This window comes from Mobula birostris, chromosome 5 (assembly GCF_030028105.1).
Source record: "Mobula birostris isolate sMobBir1 chromosome 5, sMobBir1.hap1, whole genome shotgun sequence".
NCBI lineage: Eukaryota > Metazoa > Chordata > Chondrichthyes > Myliobatiformes > Myliobatidae > Mobula > Mobula birostris.
The window spans coordinates 179,896,684-179,918,237 of record NC_092374.1 but is presented as its reverse complement, the minus strand read 5'-3'; the positions used below and the strand labels follow the sequence as shown (position 1 = coordinate 179,918,237).

The window sequence follows — 21,554 nt, the reverse complement described above, 5'->3', positions numbered from 1 at the left end:
TCTACAATCTTTGGAATCACGTTCAAGGACTCGACAACTCACGTTCTCAATAATTACTGCTTATTATTATTTTGTGTTTTTTTCAATTGTATTTGCACAATTTGTTATCTTTTGCACACTTATTCATTTTCATTGTATGCAGTTTTTCATTGATCCTATTATGTTTCTTCGTAATATCTTAGGGTATATGATGACATAAAGTCGCAAGAAAAAGTTTGTGAACATTTACAATTACCTGGTTTGCTGCATGAATTACTCATTCATAAAACGTGGTCTGATATTCATCTAAGTCACAATAATAGACAAACACAAACTGCCTAAACTAACAGACACACAAACAATTGTACTACTTCTTCACAATGCTCAGTACACCATTTAAACAATAACAGTCTAGGTTCAAAGAAGTATGTGAACCTCTGGGGTAATGCCTTCTACAAAAGCTATTTGGAGTCGGGTGTCCCAATCAATGAGATTGGAGTTGTGGGTTGTAAAGGTGCCCAGCTCCATTAAAAAAAACACCAAGTCAGGTTACTGCAGAAAACTGCTCTTCTCAAGAAAGTAATCTATGTGCACCATGCCCTGATCAAAATAACTTTCAGAGGAGCTTAGAAGAAGAATTGTAGAGACGCATGAAGCTGGAAAAGGCTACAAGAGCACTTCTAAAGACCTAAATGTTCATCAGTCCACAGTACGAGAAATTATCTACTAATGGAGGAAATTCAGTACTGTTGCTACCCTCTCTTGGAATGGGAATCCTGCAAAGATCACACCAAGAGCACAACGTGCAATGCTGAAGAAGGTGAACAAGCACCAAGGGTAACAGCACAATAGTTGCAGAAATCTTTAGAACTTGCTAACGTCTTTGTTGATGTGTCCACTTTAAGAAAAACTCTGAACAAGAATTGTGTTCATGTTCACCACAGAGGAAACCACTGCTGTCCCAAAAAAAACATTACTGCACATCTCAAGTTTGTGAAAGACCACCTGAATATTCCACAACGCTTCTGGGACAATGTTCTGTGGACTGATGAGACAAACGGTGAACTTTTTGGCAGAAATGCATACTGCTACATTTGGAGGAAAAAAGGCACTGCACACCAGTACCAAAACCTCATCTCAACTGTGAAGCATGGTGCAAGGAGCATCATGGCTTGGGGCTGCTTTGCTGCCTCAGGGCCTGGACAGCTTGTAATCATTGAGGGAACAATGAATTCAAAATTGTATCATGACATTTTACGGAAGAATGTCAGTGTAGCAGTCTATTACCTGAAGCTTAATAGAAGTTGGATGATGCAACAAGACAATGATCTGAAACACAAGAGTAAATCAATAACAGAATAGTTTAAAAAGAAGAAAATTCATGTTTTAGAATGGCCAAGTCAGAGTTCAGACCTTAATCAAGATACTGTGGCATGACCTAGAGGCTGATCATGCAAGGTATCCCAGAAATACTGATGAACTGAAACAGTTTTGTAGGGAGGAATGGTTTAAAATTCCTCCTTGACATTATGCAAGTCTGATCAACAGCTACAGGAAATGTTTGGTGGAGGTTATTGCTGCTAAAGGAGGTTCTACCAGCTATGAGATACAAGGATTCACATACTTTTCCAGCCTGGACTGTGAATGATGAAACAATTGTGTTCAATAAAGACGTGAAAAGTACAATGGTTTGTGTTTTATTAGCTTAGGCAGATTGTGTTTGTCTATTAGTGCAGATATCCCACCCTGCAAAAATGCATTTCAGGGAGGTAGCACCATCAATTTGCGGGAGACTCCCGGAATTCGCGGGAGAGGTGGGATATCTGCAATAGAGTAGCTCCTTAGCAGCTAGCCAGCTAGTTTAAATAACGTTAGCTATGCTAATAAATGAATGACACCCGTTAAACTCACCTCAACATGTCTTTTACAGTCTTAACCCACCACGGGCAATAGAAAAGTCACTGTTGCAAACAGTGCAGCGAGCAACACTGTCATTATTTTTGACCCCTATTAGGCAGGGGTACACTTTAGGGTAGTCTGGGGTGACGTACGTTTTATATTTTCTTTTTTTGGGAACACTCTCTCTCTCTCTCGCTGTCTCTCTTGTGGTCGCTCTCTCTTGCTTTCTCTCTCGCGTGCTTTCTCTCGCTCGCGCGCTCTCTCGCTCGCTTTCTCTTGCGCGCTGTCTCTCTCGTGGTTGCTCTCGCGCTCTCTCTCTTGCTTTTCTCTCACTCGCTCTCAAAAAAATTGATTTCCGTGATATTGTACATAATTTGTGGGCATCAGGGAGCCACTATTCATATGCAGGAGACTCCCAGAACTTCCGGGAGAGGTGGGATGTCTGCTATTGTGACTTAGATGAAGATCAGACCACATGTTATGAATTAATGCAGAAGACCAGGCAATTGCAAAGAGATCACAAACTTTTTCTTGCAACTGTATGTACCTTAATAATAAATTTACTTTGAAAGATACACAAACCAGTAAGTCACAGAATGGAACAGGAAACGGGGCGGACAGTGGGTAACGAGAAGAATGAGTTAGTGAAGAGGGGTCAGATGGGTGAAGGGATGGGGGGGGGAGGGAAATTAGGTCAGACACTGGCAGAACTGACCATAAGACATAGCAGCAGAACTAGGCTATTCAGCCCATCGACTCTGCTCCATTATTCTATCATGGCCGATTTATTATAGAACATAGAATAGTACAGCAAAGTACAGGCCCTTCGGCCCACAATGTTGTGCCGACCCTCAAACCCTGCCTCCCATATAAGCCCCCACCTTAAATTCCTCCATATACCTGTCTAGTAGTCTCTTAAACTTCACTAGTGCATCTGCCTCCACCACTGACTCAGGCAGTGCATTCCACGCACCAACCACTCTCTGAGTAAAAAACCTTCCTCTAATATCCCCCTTGAACTTCCCACCCCTTACCTTAAAGCCATGTCCTCTTGTACTGAGCAGTATCTCTCGCAATCCCTTTCTTCACCCTTCTCCCTGTAACCGTTGATATTCTTAGTATTGATGTTCTTAGTAATCAAGAATCTATCAACCTCCGCTTATATAAATATACCCAGTGACTTGGCCTCCTCATCTGTCTGTAGCAATGAATTCCCGAGACTCATCAACCTCTGGCTAAAGGAATTCCTTCTCATCTGTTCTAAAGGGACGTCCCTCCATTCTGTGGTTGTACCCTCTCGTCCTAGACTCATCCATATAGGAAATACTCTCTCCAAAAGCTTTCAATATTCAAATAGTTTCAATGAGATTTCCCATTCATTCTTCTTAACTCCAGTGACTACAGGTCCAGAGCCATCAAATATTCCTCATATGTTAACCCTTTCATTCCACAAATCATCCTTGTGAATCTCCTCTGGACCCTTTCCAATGCCAGCACATATAAGTGTAAGAGGGTTTCGACTTTTATGTTACTGCGGAGGCTAATTAAAATGGCGTCTTTGTTATGTTAATCTGGGGAATGCGGCTTTGTTGTGTTAAACACTGAGAAAGTTTGCGCTAACAGTTTGCTTTTGCTTTAGAGTCTGATAAGAGGGTGCTATTAACCAATTGGGATAGTTGTTATGGTTTTGGTGTATTTGAAGATACTGTATGCGCGGGGTTTTGGGGGAGAAGGCAGGAGAGCAAGACAGAGGATGGACGAGGTGCTGTGAGTCCGCTAACGGGGTCGGACCCCGAGTGGGACGTTCGGCAAGGAGACGGAGACGGACTGGTGTGGAGCGTCTGGTCAACCACCGTTGTTGGTCCCAGGCGACCGGTCGAGGTGGTCCGAGGGGTTGCAGGGTGAAGAAGGTGGTCCTTGAGCTCCAACGGTTGTTGTGCATGAAGAGATTGAACTTTGATAAGTGTGGCGCCTTTTATTTTTCTTTTATATTTTATTCTCTTTTAATTATATAGTTCCAGTAATATCTATAAACTGTATTTCATTTAATTGCATCTGGTGTATTGTCTGTTATTTGGGCGGGGTGGGGTACCTCACACAGCATCCACACAAACAAGTTATCCAGTTTGGCGGGGCCGAGGCTGTTTCCCTAGACGACAGCGAACCGAGCGACCCTGAGGGTGGCCAGGGGTCTACATAAGGGACACAAAATTGCTGACAATATGCCAAGTACAGCCAATACTTCAAATACATTATAAAGCCTCGCATTATGTCCTTTTAGTCTTCTTGAAATGAATGCATTTGCATTCCTCACCTTACCAACAACTCAACCTGCAAGTTAACCTTCAGGGAATCCTAGATGAGGAATCGCAAGTCCCTTCAAACCTCTGATTTCAGAATTTTTTCTCCTTTTAGAAAATAGTCTATGGCTTCACTTCTTTGGCCAAAATGCATGGCCATACACTTCCCTGCACTGTATTCCATTCTCCCAATCCTTCTGCTCACTCCCTTCTTCCTGAACACTACACGCCCCTCCACCTGTCTTTTTTTTTTTTTACCCATTCTCCCAATCCTTCTGCTCACTCCCTTCTTCCTCAACACTACATGCTCCTCCACCTGTCTTTGTATCATTTGCGAACTTAGCCACAAAGCCATCATTTCCATCATCCACATCACTGACACTGGGGATGGGTGAAATCGCAGACAGTGAGGAAAGGGGAATTAGTTGGGGTAAAAGGTGGGGGGGGGAACGCTTGAGGGCGAGAGTATACAATGGAGGGAGTAAGAGGGAAAACAAAGCACAAAACTTCACTTCCATCTGCTGCTCACAGCACCCAGGCCCTGCTCCTACCTCCATGGGAGTGGCCATGACTACTGTCCAGCTCTTCTGCCCCAGTATGTGAGTGGTCAGGGGTTGACTGGTGGGAATGAGGCTCTGTGGGAAACATCAAGTGTGGTAAGTGAATGATCCCGTGCACCAAACCCTCCCCCATCTGGCCAACCCAGTGACCCCAATGCCCATGCCCCTCACCCTCAGTACCCCACCCAGGGTCAATCCATCTCCCCAACAATCCCTCCCCTCTACACCCAACGCACGCACCTTTAACCTAGAGTCACCAACGCCCCCCTTTCAGTTTCAATACCCCAGCCAGGATCATTCCCTCCCTCCAATCTCGTACCCAAAATCACCCACCAAACTCACTATATCTACTTCACACAGTGTCCCACCAAGATCATCTCATCTTCAACACCAACAACCTCCCCTGTCCAATCTGCCACCAATATCACCTTATCCACAACACCAATCTCTTCCATCCTCTCCCACCCAAGGTCTCCATTTCCAACACCACAAATGGTTCCCCTGCCATCACCCATCCAACACAACCCAGCCATTTCCCCCTAATCTCCCACAAAGATCACCTTAAACCCACACTACCAATCCCTTCCCTTCCCCTTTGCCCCCATCTCCCCTACAAGCTCACCTTAAATCCAACACCATCAATCCCTTCCCTTGCCTCTCCTCCTCCCACCCAAGGTGACCGCACCCTGCACGTCACAGGTGCGTGCCCACCCATCACACCTGGAAAAATTCAACCTCTCCCACACCTTTCCTCATCGAGACCCTCCCCCAGCGCTCGAAGCTGCTTCACCAGCCCTGCCTCCGCGACCCTGTCCCAGCCCAATGGTGCCTCACCCAGTGCGTGAGGAATGAGGTGGAGGAAGGCATCCCCCAGCAGGCCTCCCGAGGCAAAGCTGAGTAGCACCTTGAGCAGGTTCTTGTGCTTGGAGGCATTGGACTCGACGGGGATGAAGAAGAGGATGAGGAAGGGGACGCCGCTGATCAGCAGGGTGGCTCCAATGGCCTGTGGGGTTCAGAGAGACATGGGCATTACAACAGGCTGCACCTTTCCTCCACTGATTCCAACCATGGGTCAGGAGCTAGCCTCAGGGCCACCCCAGGGCAAAGGATCAAACCCGATTACGAGCACAGGATGGAACTCTCTCTGCAGGGTGCTGATGGTATGGAAGGGGCAGGGGAGCACTTGTGTCAGAGTGGCAATGAAGGGTGCACTGAGCCTAGGAGGGCCTGATGGGACGGTGTAGAGGGGGCTTCAGTCTGTGTGCCTGACACTGGGTGAGGCTGGTAATGGAGGGAGCACTAATCCTGGGAGGGGCCATGGAGGGGTGCCAACCCCTGGAGGGGTGACAGAGGGGGTAATGCAACTGGACAATATATATGGGAATGTGGCTCACTGAGGGAACATCACACTGTCAGAACAAACCACGCAGTTTATGCCTCACTGTGGCAATGCAGTTAGATGAAAAACTATCAACACTCCTCTAGGACTGGACGCTACGTGTTACACTCACCATAATACCATAAATGTTCGGGATGGTGTCCCTGGCCCCAAACATTGTACCTCCTGCAGAGACAGTGGGAAGTAAGGCTCGTTCCCAAACTATGGAACGAGGCTCAAACTGAAGGGAGAGGAGTCATGTATGTGTTGCCCGATGAGGTCACACACAGTGACATCATGTGTGTATTCTGCACTGAGGTCACAGACGTGGTGATGTCATATGCATCGTGCAATGAAGGTTCATGGGCACAGTGATGTCACAGTCAGAGAACGCAACAGCACAGTTGGTAGGACATGTATTTAAGGTGAGCGGGTAAAGTTTAAAGGTCATGTACAGAGCAAGTTTATGTTTAAACAACACGAGGGGTAGATGCCTTACAGCGGTCTGTCGGGGGCTGTGACGGATGTTGAAACGAGGTTCTTAGACACGTGAACGGACAGAGAATGAAGTGATATAAATCACATGCAGGTAGAGGAGATTCCATTTAGTTTAGCGTCATGTTCACTGCAGGCACTGTTGACTGGTCTGTGATGCATACGGGCCAAACCAGGTCGGCAATTCGGTTCAGCGGGCACAAAGGGTCTGTTTCCGTGCTGTATGAATCTAAGACACTGACCTGCGTCCACAGCTCCACGGGTTTGCTCTCCTCCTTCCCAGATTTCAGCTGCTCCCGCTCTGCATCCACCTTCCAGCGGTCCTTCCCCTGGGAATGGGTGGGATGATCATGGGGGTAGGAGTGGCCAGTGAGTTCGTCTCCGTGAGAGTGGCCATGGTGGTCGTGAGAGTGGCCATGATGGCCGTGGGAGTGGCCGTGATGCTCATCTCCATGAGAGTGGCCATGGTGGTCGTGAGAGTGGCCATGATGCTCATCTCCGTGAGAGTGGCCATGGTGGTCGTGAGAGTGGCCGTGATGCTCATCTCCATGAGAGTGGCCATGGTGGTCGTGATGGTCATCTCCGTGAGAGTGGCCATGGTGGTCGTGATGGTCATCTCCGTGAGAGTGGCCATGGTGGTCGTGAGAGTGGCCGTGATGCTCATCTCCGTGAGAGTGGCCATGGGAATGGGAATGGCCGTGACCCTCCCCCAGCTGCAGGACCAGCCCGCAGAAGAGGCAGGCAAGGAGGAAGGATGCCCCACTGGGACGCTGCCACCTCCGGGACACGGACATTGCCCTCTCTGTCGATGCACCACGGTTCAGACAAACACTGCAAAGCAAAGAGGAGGAGTCAGGCACATGAGACATGGGATGTAGCAACCCCTCCCAGGACCCGCCATGGCTCTGGGGGATCTAGCACACTGGGTGTGCGCGCTCCTTTCTGAAATCAATCAGCGGTGGCTCCCATCCAATCTCAATACAGGCCCCAATACTGCAGGATCGCCTGTTGCAGCCTCCCAGGAAAGGAGACTCCAGAGCTGCCGGTGTGATGCTGGATACCGTGTTGGGTTGGCAGCTGGCTCCCCCCCAGTCGGTGCTGCCCTCCAGCGTTCGCTCCTGGGAGGACAAGCTGCACTTGCGTGAGATGAGGAACTGCTGCGGTTGTTCCTGCAAAAAAAGTGACTCGAGAACAACATCCATGAACCATCAACCTACAGGCCACGACATTCTGGGACGGGCTATATTATTAATAATTTCTAACATTTTTTTGTAACTGCACGTTTTTCTGCTATCAGAATTATATGTGCTGCAGATAGTACGTAGGTACTACTGCTGGTGCTGTGCTTTGCACCTCGGCCCCAGACGGGCACTATTTCATTGGACTGTATTCATGTGTATGGTTGAACGAAAATTAAACTTGAACTTGTACTTCTTCAGATGGGCGTTGGTGAGTTCTCTACCCAAGGGACTCATAGAAAATATGAACAGGATCCAACATCCAGGGATTCGATCTAATGAAGCTTCTGCATTCCTGCTCTTGCAGAAGGGGGAGATTTGACGTAGTGGTAGTCAGTACTCCAGAGACCCAGTTATACGCTGGGGAAATGAGTTTGAATCCTACCATGGCAGGTGGTGAATTTGCGTTCAATAAAAATATCTGAAGACCATGAAATCATGTTGTAAAAACCCATCTGGTTCACTAACGTCCTTTAGGGGACGAATCCTGCCGTCCTTACCTGGTCTGGCCTATTATGTCACTCCAGACCCACAGCAACGTGGTTGACTCATAAATGCCCTCTGAAATGGCCTAGCAAAGCCTTTCAGTTGTATCCAACTGCTAAAAAGAAAATAATAAGGAACGTACCCAGACGGACAACCCGGCATTGGAAACGACAATGGCAAAACCAGCCCTGTCGACCCTGCAAAGTCCTCCTTACTATCACCTGGGGACGTGCCGAACTTGGGAAAGCTGTCTCACAGACTAATCGAACAACATCCTGACACAGTTGTACCTTACAGTTAACATTCTGGACTCCACCATCACCATTCCCAGGTATGTACTGTCTCACCAGCAGGACAGGCCTAGCAGAGGTGGCGGCACTGTGGTATACAGTAGACAGGGAGTTGCCCTGGCAACTGGACCCCATGAAGTCTCACAGCACCAGGTTAAACATGGGCAAGGAAACCTCCTGCTGATTACCAAGTACCGTCCTCTCTCAGCTGATGAATCAGTACTTCTCCGCGTTGAGCAGCACACTGAGGGTGACAAGGGCACAGAATGCACTCTGGGTGGGGGACTTCAATGACCACCACCAAGAGTGGCTCGGTGGTACCACTACAGACCGGGCTGGCTGGGTCCTACTGGACACAGCTGCCAGACTGGGACTGCAGAGGGTGGTGAGGGAACCAACACGCCTGACCTCATTCTCACCAACCTGCCTGCCGCAGAGGCATCTGTTCCCAGTTAAATTGAACAAATCCCTGGTTGTAAGACTCATTGTGAGCAAAGAGTTGGGGCTGAATATTTTTTTTACAAGGCACTATTTACATGAAAGCAGCATCCATCAGACACCCGCAGTCCGGGCCATGCCCCCTTCCCCTTCTCACTGCCACCAGAGTACAGAGGCCGGAAGTCCCACAGCACCAGGAACAGTTATTACCCTACAACCATCCGGCTCCTGCCTTCGTGGATAACTTCTTTCACCACCACTCTGAACTGATTCCATGACCTACAGACTCACTTCCGTGAGCACTTTACAACTCATGTTTTCAGTGTTGTTCTTATTTGCAGCTACTCTTCTTTTGCACAGCGGCTGTTTGTCAGAATTTGTCTGCTTATGGACAGGTTTTCGTAAAATTCTGCTGTATGTCTTTTTCTGGTAAATACCTGCAAGAAAATTAATCTCAAGGTAGTATATGGTAACGTTTACATACTTTGATAACAAATTTATTTCGAAGTTTGAATACATCAAAATCAGGTTTAATATCACCAGCACGTTGTGCAGTTTGTTTTGCAGCCGCACTACAATGCAATACATAATAATAAAACCTATAGATTACAATCAGTACAGATGAAAAAGTAAATTAAGTAAGTAGTGCAAAAAGAAAGACGAAATACTGAGGAAGTTTGATGTTTTGTCACAACAGAACAGAGCAAAACAAAAAAAATTTAAAAACTAAAATAAGTACATAATGCAAAATAGGAATAGTGAGGTCGGACGTGCCCCGGATGGTGAGGCTCCTCAATGTGGATTCCGTCTTCCCAAGGCACCACGTTTTGAAGACTTTGATGATGGTGGAGGGAATATCATACAGACATTTGTGTAACCTGGGGACTGCCTGTATAAGGAGACCCAGCTGTATCCAACACTGCAAGAGCCTGTGTAGTTTGTATGTTCACCCTGCGATTGTGTCGGTTTCCTCCGGGTGCTCCAGTTTCCTCCCTCGGTCTAAAGGTATACCAGTTAGTAGGTTAATTGAATTTCCTGTCATTAGGCTGGGTTTAACTGGGTGGACTGCTCGGTAGGGGGGGGCTCGTTGGGTCGGAAGGACCTGGTCCGCACTGTATCTCTAACTAAAATAAATAAACTGCAGCAAGACGTCCCGCCCTCGAAACTTCACACAATAAAACCCAGTGTTGCAGCACTTTCACAGCTTGGTGCACCTGCCTGTAAATGTCCTTTAAACGTTGATATCATACCTATCTCAACCACTTCCTCTGGCAGCTTGTTCCAAATACCAGCTGCTCTCTGTGTGAAGCCGTCCCTGGGGGCCCTTTTCAATCTTACCCCGGGAAATCAAGGGCATAGGTTAAAAGGTATTCACCTCATCTCTACCCCTCAATATTTTGTACACTTCTACAACGTCATCCCTCAGTCTCCTTTGCTCCCAATCCACCCAGACTCCCCCCAGAACTTTGGCCTTCAGGTACAAGCAGATCCCTGTAAATCTTCCCTGCACTTTTTCTGACAACGGCCTCTCTCTTAATAACAAGGTAACTGTACATTCTTTAGAGCGGACTCTGGCATTTACCTGAATATTACTGTCAGGTGGTAGCTCTGGGCTGTAATTCCCCGTTTACGTGGATTCACACAGCAGACCAACAGGCTCCTTCCGCCCAGCTCGTCCATGCTGTGATAGCTATGTACGCATTTGATCCAAGTCCCTTTTAAATGTACTTGTTCCCTCCTCCACCACTTCGTTTGGCAGCTCATTCCACACACCCACCACCCTCAGTGTGGAAAACCTACCCCTCAAGATACCCTTTCAGTTTCTTCCCTCTCGCCTTAAACCTCTGCCCTAGAGCTCTAGACTGCCCTTTCCTGGGGAAAAGACCATCTCCAATATCGATACAGGTCACCGCTCAGCTCCCTTCATTCCAGTGAATAATAAGATTATATTCACCACACCTCCAGTATTCAAAACCACAAGATATATGAGCGGAATCTGGCCATCCGCCCCATCAAGTCTGCTCCACAACCATGCCTTGTCCTATAGAACTTGGGAGGATGACAGCCAACTCATCCACAGTTTCCTGGTTCTGTGATCAATTGTTCCCAGAATACCAGCATCAAAGGGGTGCTGCTGGGTATACATACAGGAGAGAATAAATTGTGGAGATTCAGTGAGGCAAGAGGAAAGGGATGGTTCTGCGAAAGCTGGTACAGATCTGACGGACTAAATGGCCACACCTTGGTCAAATAATTAAGCAAATCAGATTCTGAGAAATCGAGACAGTGACTGATAATCGAGAGGCAAGAGACGCGTCTGGTGGAACCTGGAGCAACACACAAGTCGGTCAGCATCCGTGGTGGGAAATGGGCAGTCATTGTTTCAGGTCGAGACCCTTCCTCTGGAAGAGTAATGGCCCTCATCTGACACCTCCCAGTCTCACCCTTCCCTCATCCACCTCACTCCAGCTGCCTATCATCCCTGAGTTTGTGGAATTGTGGACTCAGGGATTATCATGTATTTCAGTGAATTGCCGCAGCAAAGTTAAAAAATTTCACGACATATGCCGGTGATATTAATCCTGATTCTGATTCTGCTACAGTAACATTCAGGACTGCAGTCAGAATGAAGTTCAATTTAAGAATTCTTGAGCTCTGGTTACCAATAGTGAGCCAGTTCTCCCAGGATCTCTCTATTCCATCAAATCAGTGAAGGTGTGGCCAGTGAATAAACACTCCCAACCTTCACACATTAATGAGCCAGGCAGAATCCATTCCAGTGAAGTAAGGAAATGGAATTAACAAGATGATTGTATCATGGCCTGGTAAGGCTCAGGAACAGAAGGAGTGGTGAATGCAGCCCAGTTCATCACAGGCAAAACCCTCCCATCATGGAATACATTTATGCAGAGCACTGCCCAAAGAAAGCAGCATCCATCATCAAGGACAACCCAACCCGCCACCCCTCATCTATGTCATGTTCCCTTCTCGCTACTACCGCCAGGCAATTGGTACAGAGCCTTAGGTCCCACACCAGCAGGTCAAGAACAGTTTTTACCCTACAGCCATCAGGCTCCTGAACCAGCAGCTATAGCTTCACTCCCTTAATGCTGAACAACCTATAATCTCACTTTCAAGGACTCAACAATTCAGTCTTCTTTTGCACATTGGTTGTTTGTTTATAGTTTTCATAAATACATTTGTATTTCTTTATCTTCCTGTAAGCACCTGCAAGAAAACTTCTCAAGGTAGTATCTACTTTAAAATTTACTCTGAAATTTCCAGTCAGATGCAACTGCTTCTATATGGCCAACAGCCAAAGGTGTTACTGTCTTTTTTTTTAAATGCACCTTTTACAATTGCAAGACCTTCTTTAAGAACTTAAAGTACTGCAGGTTTTCCCCCATCAACGAGTTGCTCGCTGGCAGAGAAACTGAAGGAGCTGGAAGTGTGCAGTCTATTGGTGAGTGATTGTCTTAGTCACTTCTCTTCTGATGGCAAGACTCTGTTGGACATCGTTAATGTAGAATGATGAAAGTCCCAATCACTGGTCTATTGGTAAACGGCGGGGGAGAATGGCAGGAGAGCTGTGCGGTCTCAGTTGTAGCAAGGACTAGGCCTCAAGCCGCGGTATCACCTGCCCAGGAGAGAGGCGGAGTCGGTGGGCTCCAGCAGACTGCCGGAGGCCGTGTTGCGCAGTGAACATGATGCAGTCAGTGCTGTCCTCTGGTGTTCACTTGGTGAAAGACAAGCTATGTGGTGTTTGCAGACTGTTCCAACATCGATGAACTCAGACTTGGGACAATATTTTTTGGGTATGACTGTACTTTACTGCTGTCTTATTTGTACATACTGTGTGCCCTATGCTGTGTATGGCTTTTGGCACTCTGCTTTACACTTTGCCCCGGAGTAACACCATTTTACTTGACTGAATTCATGGATGGTTGAATGATAATTAAACTTGGTTGAGATTTCTCCAGGGATTCACCAGCTGAATCAGTGTCGTCTATCATGTATCAGAGAAGGCAACATATTAAAGCAAACAGAAAGTGAGACTAGAATTTAGGTGGCACACAGCCTTGTGTGGGGCGTGGCCAAGTGGTTAGGGCGTTGGACTAGCGATCTGAAGGTCGTGGGTTCGAGCCTCGGCCGAGACAGCGATGTGTGTCCTTGAGCAAGGCACTTAACCACACAATGCTCCAGTCTACCCAGCTCAAAAATGCTGGGGGTTAACCTCGCGACAGACTGGCGTCCTATCCAGAGGGGAGTCTCCTACTCTCAGTTGCTTCACGCCACGGAAACCGGCATAAGCACTGGCCTGATGGGCCCCAAGGGCTCGTGACAGACTTTACCCTGCACAGCCTTGGTCAGCAATTAAAGAGTATTTTGAAGTGAAGTCATATGGCCTGTGCAACAGCCAACAGAAGAACACAAACAGGCAGATGACTGGTTCACTGATACAGATTGTAGGAGATATATTGGACACGGTCCTGGGAATTCTGCTGCTCCATCTGTCGGTGATGACAAGGCTTCAGTTTCACAGTTATAGAGAAGTACAGCAGGGGAACAAGCCCTTCAACCCACCGAATCCACCCCAGCCACTTATGCCAATGCCATTTTATTCTCGCCTCATTCCCATCGACTCCGCCCCAGGAGACCAAGGAGGATCGGCTTGTCACTCTAGCAGATGTGCTGTTGAAAGTGTCCTGACTGGTTGCATCATGGTCTGGAATGGTAATCCGAATGCGCAGGAATGCAAGGGGCTTCAGACAGTAGTGAAACCAGCCCAATGCATCACAGACACATCCCTCCCCACCATCGGAATCATATACAGGAGGCACTGCTCAAGATGGCAAAACCCAAAGACCACGCCATCTGGATCATGGCATCTTCTGGCTGCTACCATCAGACATGAGGTACAGAATCCTCAGGTCCCACACCAGCAGGTTCAAGACCAGTGACTTCCTTCCATCCATTCAGTTTGTGAAACAACCTGCACAACTGTAATCAATACCTCAGTATAGCAACACTATGACCACTCTGCACTACAACACTTTGACATTTTTCTTAATTCTCATTCTTTTCTTTCTTGTATAATATGTTCAATTTACGTCTTTCTTTTGAATGCTGTGTCTCTAATGTGACGTGTCTGTACTGCACTGCAACTGTGCATATGGTTATAATCTCACTGGATTGTTTTCTTTGACCATCAGCCAACTGCACAATCCTAATCGACACCTCAGTACAGCAACACTATGACTACTTTGCACTACAACACTTTGACTTTTTTCTTAATTCGCATTCTTTTCTTTCTTGTATAATTTATGTTCAATTTACATTTTTCTTTTGAATGCTGGGTTTCTGATGTGACGTGTCTGTACCGCACTGCAGCTGTACATATGGTTATAATCTCAAACTGGATTTTTTTCTTTGACTCTATCAGCCAACTACATACCAGGGGCAACTTACAGTGGTCAGTGGGAGAAAACTGAGTGTCCAGAGGAGAACAAGGTGGTCACAGGAATATATACCAGCTGTCAACGCAATCGCCTCAGTCCCATTAACCCACTTAACTCCCCCTCACCATAGTGCTGAAGAATTTACCCTGACATCGTATTTTACTGTAAAAGAATTTTGCCACCAATTTACTGTGAGAGACTTTACTCTGATAGGGAACAGAAATAAAGACAGACCTCAGTATGTTTAAAAGATGATCACAGGAGACTCCGCCAAAATCAGGTTACATCTTAAATTTATACAGTGAATATTGCAGGACACGGACGCAAAGCCAGGAATCACAATGGCCAGAGCAGGCCACAGCCACAGCTCAGTGCGGAGATGAGTAAATATTACGGAGCAGTGAATAGACATAGGCAGATCCAATCAGTCCCTCGCCTCCGGTACTGACACCCTGACTGCCCCGGCGCATGTATCTTCCAAATGTCGGGTTATTCCTCACTCTCGGGACACCCTGACTGCCCCGGCGCATGAATCGTCCAAATGTCGGGTTATTCCTCACTCTCGGGACACCCTGACTGCCCCGGCGCATGAATCGTCCAAATGTCGGGTTATTCCTCATTCTCTGGGGCCGAGCCCGCCGCCACGATTCAGCCTGAACCCAACCTTTGCACTTAAAATCAATCAGATACCGGAACTTTCCTCACTCTCGCCTCCGCCATGCCACCCTTTTGCTAACGCTGACCATTATTAATAAGATGGTTACTAAGTTTCTTTGTTTTGCATTTTGCCGCCGATAGGTAGTTGTCGGGCATCACCCACGCCATCGTAAACCAGCATCTCTGTACGATCTGCAGCCATGTGAAAGACTGAACATCTCCAACAAATGGCACCAACAGTTTGGCACCTCTCTAGCAGTTCACACGCATGTCAGCGGAGATTTGTGTGCTTTCCGGGTTGGGCATGAAGCTCCTCTACCTTACGGTGAGCTTTACCGAGGGTGCATGTTTGGGACTTGCAGGGAGCTATACAAATGCAAGTCCCTGTTCTTTTGTTTTAACTTGCAACTTCCAAAGTCTAGAGGTGTGGAGGGTTATGGTCGGGGTGCAGGTAGATGGAATGGAGGTAAAAAATCTGGACAGCACAGATTTGAGGGGCCAAAAGGCCAGTTTCTGAGCTGTTGTGCACTATGATTGGAAATTCAAACGAAATTCAGGCATGTGCATGCACAATGTGGCTTGTTTTTGATGTACACTCAGCTTGCTGGCTTCTGTACATTAGAAAAAAGCAAGAGAGCAAAGCTCCCACGCTGCCAAACCTGTGGGTGTGGCAAAAGTTGTAAATCATAAGCCAGCCTTCTGCACAACTTTTGCGGCATTATATAAACATTTGCCCTGGAAATCCCACACCTTCTGGATCACACGCAAAATACCTAAGGTGGAATATTAAATAAGACTATACTATACCTGACTCACTATACTCGACAGTATTGTGTCTGCTGTGGAGACCTTCAGGTTTCTGGGTGTCACAATCTCCCAGCACCTGAAGTGGACACCCAACACAGGCACTCTTATCAAAAAGGCTCAGCAGAGGTTGTATTTCCTACATCAACTCAGGAAGTACAACCTGCCTCAGGAGCTGCTGATTCAATTCTATTCAGGCATAATCCAGTCTGTTCTCTGTTCGTCCATCACTGTCTGGTTTGAATCAGCTCCTAAACAAGACAAGAATAGACTCCAAAGAACCGTCAGAGCTACGGAAAGGATTATTGGTGTGAAGCTGCCCTCGATCCAGGACTTACATCTATCTAGAGTCAGGAAGCGAGCAAGCAGCAGCATTGTAGACCCATCACACCCTGGACATCACCTTTTCCAACTCCTTCTTTCTGGGAGGCACTTTAGATCACTGTATGCCAGGACAAATAGGTACAAGAACAGTTTCTTTCCGTATGCCATCAGTCTTACGAACACTTTAATTTTAGTCTATTATAAACCAAGTCCATCTGTACATACACAGGTATACCTCATTGTATATAGTTCACGATTATTTGCACTATTGTTTTGTTTGCTCTTTGATTCTGTACAGCGAGAGCTCAGGGAAACCGCATCAAATTCCCTGTATGTGTTCACATACTTGTCCACATAAAGGATTCTGATTCTTCTGACTCAGTAGGGGGCTGATGAGTAGCCGCGGCAGGCACAGTTTGCCAATTGCTGATAAACTTACTCTCCACTCTCAACAGTGGATTGGGCAGTGGGGGGAGTAAAACACTGGGGCATAGAATGATCCCAGTGCCCGTACCAGTGCAACCAACCCCGAAACTCTACACCAATGCAGCAGCACTCCCAAGACTCCGCACCAGTGCGGCCAACCCTCAAGACCCCCCACAAGGACTTGCATTATGCAACCAACACTCCCCATACCCTTCACCAAAGCAGCCAGCCCGCAAGAACCTACCCCAGTGTTGCCAACCCTTCAAGACACTGCATCTGTATAGCCGCCCCCCTCCAAGACCCTGTAAGAGTACAGCAACCCTGCACCAGTGCAGCCACTGGAATGTTGCTGGCGGGTGCGGTTAAGGGTGCAAACAGAACTTTTAAGTGTCCTCCTTGTTCTTGCCGCCGACCAAAGCCCCTTACCTGAAACAGACGTGGCACTGCCGCCAGAGACACAGAAACCCGGCGCCGTGCAGATACCGCGAGACGCCGGCCGCGTGTGACGTCACAAGAAGAGAGTGAGCGGAGTCTCCGTGTCACGTCACCCGCCCCGCAGCATCACTCCTCACCGCCCTCGGCCAGGTCCTGCTAGTCTACCCCGCACCAATACGACCAGCCACTGGAACCTACCTCCAGGTTCCGTGCGTCTGCCCCTCACCAATATGGCAGCGGAATTACCTCCGCCCCGCTCTGCTCGCCTGCCCCTCAGTAACATGGCCACCCACCGGAAATATGACCCCGCTGCTCGCTGCTCCTTCCCCTCATCAAGATGGCCTCTCTGAGACGTGGTGGCGCTAACTTGTTCCCATCTTCCCACCAGCGCATAGCTTGGACAAGAGCCTCGGTGAAGTTGTGAGCCACTGAACTTATAACCTCTTCCTGGTTCAATCTGAAGTTCCTGAATGCTTTAAGAAGATCACTACCATTTTGATTCTTAAGAAAAATAAGGTCATGCTCCTTAATATCAATTCATTCACCTTCCCCCCGCCTCCCCACCGCCCGGAATGGCTCTGACATCTATCATCATGAAGTGTTGCAAGAGATTGGTCATGGAACACATTAACTCCAGCCAATCTGTAATGACCAGCTGAAACAGTTTGTGGTTGGGGTGACCGGGTCCCCAATAATTCATCAGGCCCTGTTTACGCTTCTGGCTCTAAATGTCCTGAATAGTGGAAGTTCACTTCTAAAGATACACTGGGCTGTCCGCACCACTCTCTGTAGAGTCCTGTGGTTGAGGGAAATAGCCAGTTCTACAATCTGCAGACAAATCATCGCAAACTCCAGATTGTCAACACCGTGTACATCAGAAACCAGAAAAAGAAATATGATTGTATATGATCATGAAATATACTTATCATGAGGTAGAGGGTGACAAATTTTTGTATGCCATTTAAATTCCTTTGTGTGCTCATAGCTAAAGATGTGTGCACACGCACTCTTTAGAGGGAACATTGACTCCAGCCTTTCAGAAACCCACTCAAATCACCTAGTGCCAAAACAGATCCATGGCAGACACCTTCACCCTGGCCCTACTCCCATCTCTGAATCAGAATCAGGTTTAATATCACCAGAATATGTCATGACTGCCATAACTGAAGATAAGCAGCACCACCTCTGCCAAGATTATCCTCTTCAGAATGTTCCACAAGGTTACATCCTCAGCCCCCTACTTGGCTTCTTGTACACTTGGGGCTGGGGGCCAGAGTCTGCTCTAATTCCACCTACAAGTTTGTGGATGATGCCTCGATAGCGGGCCGTATCTCAAACGACAATGAGTCAGGGTACAGGAAGGAGATAGAGATCTCATGATATGGTGTCATGACGAGAACCTTTCCATCAGTATCAGCAAAACAAAAAAGCTGACCATTTACTTCAAGAAGAGGGGTGATGCACTTGCTCCTGACAGTGCAGATTTGAGAGGATTGAAAGCTTCATGGTCCTAGAGTAAACATCACCAACGGCCTATCATGATCCAACCATGTTGACCCCAAGGACAAGAAAACCCACCAGTACCTGGGCTTCCTCAAAGTTCAAAGTAAATTTATTATCAAAGTACATCACTACATACAACTCTGTGATTCGTTTCCTTGTGGGCATACTTGGTAAATCCAATAAACATTATAATCAATGGAAAATCACAGCCAACAGGACGGATAAATAACCAATGAACAAAAGTCAACATACTACAAATAAAAATGAAAAGAAAAGAAATAATAATAATTACTAAATAAGCAATAAATATCGAGGACATGAGAAGAAGAGACCTTGAAAATGAGTCCATTGGTTGTAGGAACAGTTCAGTGAGGGGGTGAGTGAAGTTATCCCCACTGGTTCAATAGACTGATGGTTAACCGTTCCTGAACCTGATGGTGTGAGTCTTGAGGCTCCTGTACCTTAATCCTGATGGCAGCAGTGAGAAGAGAGCATGGCCTGGGTGGTGGAGTCTTGTCGTGCTTTCTTCGTAACTGGGCCCAGATTCTCTGAAATGATAACACCGAGGAATTTAAAGTTGCTGACCCTCTCCACCACTGATCCCCTGATGAGGACTGGCTAATGGACCTCCAGTTTCCACCTCCTGAAGTCAGGAATCCCTTGGTCTTGCTGACATTGAGTGAGAGGTTGTTGTGGCACCGCTCAGCCAGATTTTCTGCCTCCTATATGCTGATTCATCACCACCTTTGATTCGGCCAGTGACAGTGATGATGTGTCAGCAAATTAAAAAATGGATTTGGAGCTGTGCCAAGCCACACAGTCATAAGTATAAAGCGAGTAGAGCAGGGGGAGCTAAGCACACAGCCTTGTGGTGCAACTGTGCTGATGGAGATTGTGATGTTGTTGTCAATCCGAACTGACTGGGGTCTGCACGTGAGGAAAGCAAGGATTGTACTGCATAAGGGGGTATTGAGGCCAATGTCTTCAGGCTTTTTGATTTGTGGAGATGATAGTGCTGAATGCAAAGCTGTAGTCAATAAAGAGTATCCTAATGAATGCACATTTGCTGTCCAGATGTTCCAGGGTTGAGTGAAGAAACATTAAAATGGCATCTGCTGTTGACCAATTGTGTCAGTAGGCAAATTGGAATGGGTCCTTTGCTTCTCGGGCAGGAGTTAATATGTTTCATCACAAACCTCTCAGAGCATTTTATTCCAGAGGATGTAAGTGCTGCTGAACGATTGTTGTTGGGGCAAGTTACCATGTTCTTCTTAGGCACAAATACAATTGAAGCCTACATGAAGCAGCTGGGTATCTCAGGCAGCTGAAGCGAGAGATTAAAGATATCGGCGAACACTCCAGCCAATTGATTAATGCATGTCTTTAGTACTTGGCTAGGTACCCCATACTTTCCGTGGGTTCATCCCCCTGACGGATGCTGTCATGAAGCTGAAATCACGGGATCATTGGGGCTGTGGGAGTTTGTGAAGGTGCCTCCATGTTCTGATGGTCAAAGGGAGCACAGAAGGCATTGAGCTCATCTAGGAGAGAAGCCCTAATGTCACCTACGTCGCTTTGTAAGAGGTAATAGCACTCAAGCCCTGCCACAGTAATTCAGGTTTGGTCCGGAGTCGCCACTTTGCCCATGAAATGGCTTTCCCGAGATCGTACTTGGAGGCTAATGAAATTTGGCGTGTCCCCTTTGACCCTCACCAGCTTTATTGATGCACCATTGAAATCATCCATTTGAGGCACCACAACTTGGTAGCAAGAAACTGCAGAGAGCTGTGAGCGAAGCTCAACGTGTGAAACCAGCCTCCCCTTCATAGACTCCATCTGTACCTCTCAATGCCCCAGCAATGCAACCAACATAATTAAAGACCCCACCCACCCAGTAACTCTCCTACCCATCCCATCAGGCAGAAGATACAAATATCTGAAAGCACATACTGCAAGGCTCAAGGTAAGCTTGTATCCTGCTGTTAAAAGACTATTGAATGGTTACCTATTACAATAAGGCTCCATACAATGGCGGGGGGGGCGGGGGGGTGAAATTTAATAGCATTCTTTCAACTCCTTCTACGGTTTTCCGTATTTTATGGCTGTCTGGAGAAGACAAATCTCAGAGTTATATTCTGCATCCATACTTTGATAACAAAATAACCTTTGAACCTTTAATCACACAGTCAATTTCATTATGACCTTACATGCAGCTGTCTCCCTGCACTGCACTAAACACTTTATTCTGCATTCTGTCATTGTTTTACTTTGCTCTACCTCAGGTCGCTGTTGTAACGAATTGATCTGTATGAATAGCATGCTGACAAGTTTTTCACTGTACCCCGGTACATGTAATAAGAATAAACCAACTTGCTGAACCAAAAACAACGCCGACTTTGACAAATCAGCATCAATCTAAATCAAAACTAATCTCCAACATTCCCATGTTACACTCAGTCTCTACCACAGATGCTTCCCTCACCCACATCTCCTCCATTACTTGAACATCCACGCTCACCCTATCTTCCAGCTGCCTTAGCAGTGATAGGGTTCCTCTCGTTCATGAGCCTCCACATCCAACGCATCATCCTCTGCAACTTCCATCATCTCCAAAGGGATCGTACCACTAAATATTTCTTTACCTCCCCTCCCACTCTGCTTTCTGCTGGGATTGTCCCCTCCGTGAATCCCTTGTCTATTCATTCCTCAGGATGGAAGAGCAACACCTTATATTCTATCTCGGTAGCCTCCAACCTGGCGGCATGAATATTGATTTCTCCTTCCAGTAAAAAAATACCCCTCCCCAACCCTCTTCTTCTATTCTCCACTCTGTCCTCTTACCTCTTCTCACCTGCCTATCACTTTTTTCTGGATCCTCTCCTC

At 47.0% G+C, this 21,554-nt stretch overlaps 1 protein-coding gene across 3 annotated transcripts in view; it reads right to left on the bottom strand.

The window, feature by feature from the left end:
- The window catches only part of slc39a7 (solute carrier family 39 member 7), a 32,827-nt gene extending 15,440 nt beyond the window's left edge, over window positions 1–17,387 (bottom strand). Inside the window, exons 1-4 of one of the 3 annotated variants that reach the window (XM_072258976.1) lie at window positions 17,367–17,387; window positions 6,854–7,442; window positions 5,573–5,741; window positions 4,730–4,813 (exon numbers count right to left, since the gene is read on the bottom strand). In XM_072258976.1, coding sequence (XP_072115077.1) covers window positions 4,730–4,813; window positions 5,573–5,741; window positions 6,854–7,405 — 805 coding nt within the window. In that variant the 5' untranslated portion in view covers window positions 7,406–7,442; window positions 17,367–17,387. Of the gene's footprint in view, window positions 1–4,729; window positions 4,814–5,572; window positions 5,742–6,853; window positions 7,443–9,273; window positions 9,487–17,159; window positions 17,345–17,366 lie in introns of those variants that run through there. The other 2 variants (XM_072258973.1, XM_072258972.1) reach the window with 2 other exon arrangements.
- Between the last annotated feature and the right edge of the window lie 4,167 nt (window positions 17,388–21,554).